The following is a 6,103-nucleotide window of genomic DNA, read 5'->3' as shown; positions in this document are numbered from 1 at the left end:
GAAATGTGTCAGAAAAAGACACATCGTGCTCGAGTCGCCTCAGATTGTAAAGATAACCAGACAGTTTCAGTAAGGGAGAGGAAGCCAGACATCAATTGTTATCAACATGAGGTCATTCAAAGACTGGAACAAGACATCAACATGACCACAACTCATCAGATTAAAACATTAGAGTATATGCTTTTGTTAAACAGGAAAACGTTGACTACTACACTACCCACAAACACTTGATCACTCTGAAAATTAAGCCCTTGTAATAAAGTAGGCCTTTTCATGGCAGACATTTTCACCTGTAGTAGCAGGAAAAGCACAGGTGAGTAAGTGTCCCAGTAAAACACCAGCAGCCCAGAACGGGCTCCACTATATGAAACCGATTTCAATTTGTTAAGCACAATTTGAAAATGTACATAAAACAGCTGAAACAAAGCAGCTACAAAGAAAAACATCATCAGGTAGCGATACTACTTGTTAATGTTCCTCACTGTATAAAGGCGGTAGCGATACTACTTGTTAATGTTCCTCACTGTATAAAGGCGGTAGCGATACTACTTGTTAATGTTCCTCACTGTATAAAGGCGGTAGCGATACTACTTGTTAATGTTCCTCACTGTATAAAGGCGGTAGCGATACTACTTGTTAATCTAAATAAGGACAGTCTGACCACTCACTTTGTCGTGCTTGTCAAACACGCTCTGAAGGAAGAGGTAAGCGTTGTGGTTGAGCTCTGTGGTGCAGCCTGGTGGGATTTTTATCCTGAAATAACAGAACGTACACAAGCGTTAAACTTCTGATGCTGCCTTGAAATGTGTCAGAAAAAGACACATCGTTTGGCCAGCAGACTCACTCAAAGCATATGAATATCTTCTAGAGCTGTTTCAACAGGCATCTTATACTATTTTCTGATGAGAACAGACTACAAGTCAGTAACAGCCCTAAAGCATTAAATAAAAACCCATTAGTGATGTACCCTCATGTATACTGTGCTGAATAGTGACTGGACAAAGTTGTGCTTTTTTGAACTTAAAAAACATTGCATTATAGCAGCCTGATCATTTTCTATGCCCAATAACCAAAAGAAAAGAGTTATAATATGTTTAAAACTTATTAGTATTCTAAAACTCATCACCTCATCATCAACACAGCAGAATCATCAAACAGGAAACTGTTGATTTAGCGAGATTAAAGTTCTGTTCAGATCTCTGCCCCTTTCCTGTCTCTAAAACTTTGAAATTAAAAGCACAAGATCAGCAACAGTCATCACATGGGGCTGCACTCACATTGGGAACAGGTACTCCTGTGTGAGCTCCAGGTCGTCATCGTAGCCAAACCTCCTCAGCACCGTCCAGGTGGTCTCGTGCCGACCTCTCTGTATGAAGAGGGTGTGCAAGAACAGGAAGCCTGTGATAAAGAGCCAGTGACCCAGGAGAAGAGATGAGTCAGAAACTGATGAAGAACTGACAGTGGTTTTAACTCTGAGAAGAATGGAGCCAGAAATGAGTAGAAAAGGGGGCCTAGTGAGTGAGGGGATGTGAGATGTGAGGAAGGACAGGTCATGGGAGTGTCTGACCTTTGAGTGTGAGCCCGTTGTCCTTGACTCCGTCTGTCATGTTCCTCCTGACCACATTTTTTACATCCTCTAAGGCCTGCGGCGCCAGCGGTGTGTTGAAACACGTTCGCTATACAGACACACAACAAGCGATACACTACCTAAAGAAATTCTTCCACAACGTTGGAGGCTAATGTAGTCACAAAAACTATGCTGACCGTGACGATATTAAGTGGAAAATGAAAACATTACCTGGAAGAAGTTGAGCTCATTGTCATTAAGGATGCCATCGTTGTCCAGGTCAGACACTTTAAAGATTCTTGTCAAAGCCTTAATGCAAGAAGGCTTCAGCTGTAACACAGAAGAAACATATTCATGTATGTGGTTACGTGCATTTCATAATGCAAAAAGATTGCATTCAGGGACAGATTGTCTTCACAGGGACAGACCTTTCCCCTCCTGACAGGATTTCAACCAATATAGTGCTCTCTTCATCAACTCCAAAAATAAAATACATCACAGTCCTTGGAGTAATTTTTATGGAAGGCAACATAAGACGAGAGGCTTCTGCTTGAATTAACGTAAGTGATAGCAGGACCACTGAATTTTTATCACTTCAACAAACACAACCACTGCTAATGTTATCACCTGCACTTCCTTCTACTCTGACTAGTTAAGGTGCTGTCTCTGCACAAACTCTATAGAGCTCACCTCCTTCTCCTCAGGGCAGTACAGGGGTCCAGTCGGGTGGAGAACAGCCTTCTGGGCATAGTAGAACAGCTCAGAGATGTTCTTCAGATTTTTGGCAGAGCACTGAGGAAACAGAGGTGTGTGTGAGCAAGAGCAACTCCAGGGTTAAATTATCAGGAGATGTCAAACTCATCTAGTTTTCTACACTGTAAAAAAAACTGCTGAGAAAACACAAACTATCAAGGCAACATGATGCAACAAGATGTTTGAATTTGAAGGTTTACAAGTTTAGACAAGAGTTCTGCCAACTTGAATCTTCTTGTTCACCTCAGAAGAATATTCCTTTGAGGCCAACAATGAAATTCCTGTTTCATTGCCATGCATTTCTACTTTAGGTGGCTGTGGCTCACGGGTAGAACGGTTGTCTCCCAACCAGAAGGTTGGCAGTTTGATTCACAGTGCCTGCAGTCCACATGTCAGTGTCCTTAGGCAAGACACTGGACTCCAAGTTGCACCCGATGGCTGGAGCAGCTCCCTGCAGGGACAGCGCCGCCAAAGGTCTGTGTGTGTGTGTGTGTGTGTGTGTGTGTGTGTGTGTGTGAGAGAGGTGGCGCCACAGAGGGGTGTCTCCGTTCTGCACTACAGATGGCTGCCTCGGTTCTGAACTGGAGACATTCTTTGCATGTGTAACAGTAAAACACTGGTGTGACTGTCCCAAACTTCCTCCAATGTGTATGTGCCTTCCCTCACGTCCTCCTTGTTTCCCTCTTAACTCTGTAACTGATCCAGCTGAGGAGGGTGTGGCTGATTTGTCTCACACAACAGAGGGAAATTAATTAAAAAGCAACGCACACACTAGCTGGCTTCCTCCACGACAGCCATGCCTCTCAATATACTCACAGTCCATCAGTCAGAGGGCCCTGGCCCAGGAGCGCGACGTTCAGTAACATAAATCTACTAATTACTCGACCAGAGTGTAAGTGGAGTCGGGAGCTGCAGTCCAGGAGCAGCTGGGGACCAATGTGTCCTGCACACTGCCAGCCTCACTCTGACAGTCGCTGCCACTAGTGGTTTTTCAATCAGCGTTTCAGCTTTCACCTGTCACTTCATCGCTCTCAAGTGCTTCATCACTCTGATATTTCACTGAGCCTCAGCAGATCCAAAAGGTGTCTGTTCAAGCGTGGCTGTGTGTGTTTATGTCTGCAGTGATGTCATACCTCTACGCAGGTCTCGATATCCTGGTACTGATTCATGATTGGCAGGATGGTCTCCATGCTGCTGTGCTCCACCAGGTCGGACTTGTTCCCCACAAGGATCAGCGGTACCCTGCCATTTAGTAAAGCTACTTATTACTACATTATAGAGCTGCAACGATTAGCTGAGCAACAGGAAACTAAAAACTGATTTCTCATTTAGGCCATTTTTAAAGCAAAAATGTCAAACTTTCTCCAGTTAACATCAAGGTCAGTGTTTGCTGTTCAATCTGTTTTTATAACTGACTGGCCTTTATCGCTGTTTCCTGACATTTTTTTTTTTAAACCAAACACTTAATTCATTCATTAAGAAAATGGTCAGCAGATGACTCAATAGTGAAAGGAATCATTAGCTGCAGCCTTGTGTTCTCATAGCTTTAATCACCTTGATGTCATCTGTAAACACAGCTCTGCTTAATGCAGCATATCAAACAAATGTATTAAATTCACAAGGTTCACAATAATTATCAAAGGCCAGTGTGGCATGCAGTGTGCAAAGGATTATCAGAATGTATCCCTAGTTCTAACAAAAAAAACTTGCTACTGATCACAGCCACAGAAGGCAACATGGACCGCTGATCCTGCTGGTTAAAACAAATCACACCATTTAATAGTAACTAATGACTGATCCATCAGGCTCAACTTGGAAGTATATCAGCGAACATTCCAGTGCCCAGTTCTACAGGATGTTTCTGTCTTTGTGGCTTTGCAAAAATGCTCAGCTACTGTGCCACAGACACCAAGACAGAAAAATGGTAAATTAATTAGCTAAGAAAACTAATCACAACCCATCAAAAAGCATGGGCTAGTGAGTACAATATAGGCCAGATATCTGGGAGCAAACTAAATGGAAATCAGCAGCTGCATTTTGCACCATTTTGACATGAAGAGCATAATAAAGACGTACACACATCTATTACACACCTGCTGTCCTTGTCTGTTCTGTCATTTATGAGGGGAATCCAGTGGCTTGTCACCTGGAGCAGGAAAGCACATCACCAAACAGTAAAGCCATTCATCACAACTACAAATTAATTTTCGCTACTGACAAGAACACATAGTGTCCTGTTCCAAATTCTGGACATAATGCAGTCGCACGTGGGCTAACAGACAGAAACTACTCACCTTTTCAATGGACTTCTTGTTGTTGACTGAGTAAACTATACAAATAACATTTGCCTATAAAGACAAACAGCAATATTAGCTCTTGATACACATAGAAATACATGGAGCATATGCATTATGAGACCAGATGAAATGAAGAATGACATCAAAACAACCTTGGATATTTCTTGATACAGCTGCTCGTCTGACTGCTCTGCTTCTGTAAGAGATCAAAAAGGCTAATTAGTACTGTACTGTATGTTTGATAAGCATTTCAACTGAACTTTGTATAGTAGTACTAATTAAAAATGCCATCATCTGTCATCACTGTGTGTGTAGTGGGGGAGGGTTTACCTGAGTAATCCACAATGTGTGTGGGCACCCTCTCTGGGGTGACATCAGCGGGGATGGTGATCTCCTCAGCTCGGAGAGGAACCTGAAAGATGACGGAGGACAATGGGTCTCATTCACCAGCATCATCCTAAGTGTTTTCTTGAATTTTATCATAGGTTGTTCTTAAGAAAGGTCCTAAGAAAAGTCTACGTCTGATTCATAAACCGCAGAATTGTTCATTTGTTTTAAAAGACCATAACCCTTTGTAAAATATTAAAGAAATACAAATAACAAAACTGTTATTGTAACTTAAATCTTATATTATATGACTGTATAACTCGTTGGTGAATACGACCCAGTGATCCCAGATACCGACAACATACAAGAGTCAAACAGCACCTGGTAGGCTTTCTACCCTGTCTGATTGGCTGTTGGTACATACCTCATCAGGAAACTCCTCACTGACCAGAGTCATAATCAGCGATGTCTTCCCCACCTTGGCTGTGTGGGCAAAGCAAAAACATTTTTAAACAATCTCACATTACATTTCTATTTTACAGACCATGACTCATTATGTGACCATTTTACTGAGGTATTCTGGGTAATGTGTTCAGTGACAGAGAACAGATAAGAGCAGCTGAAGAGGGTTAAGTCAAGTGCCACAACTCTCAAACAAGCACCCAGTAAATTCCATCACAAAACAAAGCAGCAACATGGTGTGCAGTTAGGTTGCCTTATTAATATTTTAACAAGTGCATTATCCCTACAACTTCCTGGTGCCACTGGCTCTAATGGGAAAGGCAGGGTATGTAAAACAGAATAAAGTTTGCCTTGTTAAAGTACTAACTACATTTTCAGCAGCTACCACACTAATGAAGAAGCAGTTCATATTAGAGCTGAACAATTAGTTGCCTAATCAATTTCTTGATCAAGAGAAAGTAAACATTTTAAATGAGCAATTATTCATTTTAGTCATTTTTAAGCAAGAATGGTAGTGATTTGCTAGTTCCAACTTCTTGAATTTGAGAATTTGTTGCTGTTCTTTATTTTATATCATTGTACATGGAATATCTTGCATTGTGCTGTTTCCATCCATCCATCCATCCATTTTCTTCCGCTTATCCGGGACCAGGTCGCGGGGGCAGCAGTCTAAGCAAAGATGCCCAGACTTCTCTCT

The 6,103-nt window shown here is 41.9% G+C and overlaps 1 protein-coding gene across 2 annotated transcripts in view; it reads right to left on the bottom strand.

Annotated features, from left to right (window-relative positions):
• Positions 1-6,103, bottom strand: part of rhot1a (ras homolog family member T1a) — a 24,254-nt gene that overhangs the window by 14,142 nt on the left and 4,009 nt on the right. For both annotated transcript variants that reach the window (XM_020616402.1, XM_020616403.1), the window contains exons 2-12: positions 5,369-5,427; positions 4,948-5,029; positions 4,770-4,813; positions 4,615-4,668; positions 4,414-4,466; positions 3,454-3,562; positions 2,258-2,359; positions 1,799-1,897; positions 1,568-1,676; positions 1,278-1,398; positions 669-753 (exon numbers count right to left, since the gene is read on the bottom strand). In XM_020616402.1, the coding sequence (XP_020472058.1) occupies positions 669-753; positions 1,278-1,398; positions 1,568-1,676; positions 1,799-1,897; positions 2,258-2,359; positions 3,454-3,562; positions 4,414-4,466; positions 4,615-4,668; positions 4,770-4,813; positions 4,948-5,029; positions 5,369-5,427 (917 nt within the window). The remainder of the gene's footprint in view (positions 1-668; positions 754-1,277; positions 1,399-1,567; positions 1,677-1,798; positions 1,898-2,257; positions 2,360-3,453; positions 3,563-4,413; positions 4,467-4,614; positions 4,669-4,769; positions 4,814-4,947; positions 5,030-5,368; positions 5,428-6,103) is intronic.

The sequence above is a fragment of the Monopterus albus genome, unplaced genomic scaffold, assembly GCF_001952655.1.
Source record: "Monopterus albus unplaced genomic scaffold, M_albus_1.0 scaffold174.1, whole genome shotgun sequence".
Classification (NCBI taxonomy): Eukaryota; Metazoa; Chordata; class Actinopteri; order Synbranchiformes; family Synbranchidae; genus Monopterus; species Monopterus albus.
Note: the sequence above shows the minus strand (reverse complement) of the source record. Positions and strands in the feature narration are given on the sequence as shown.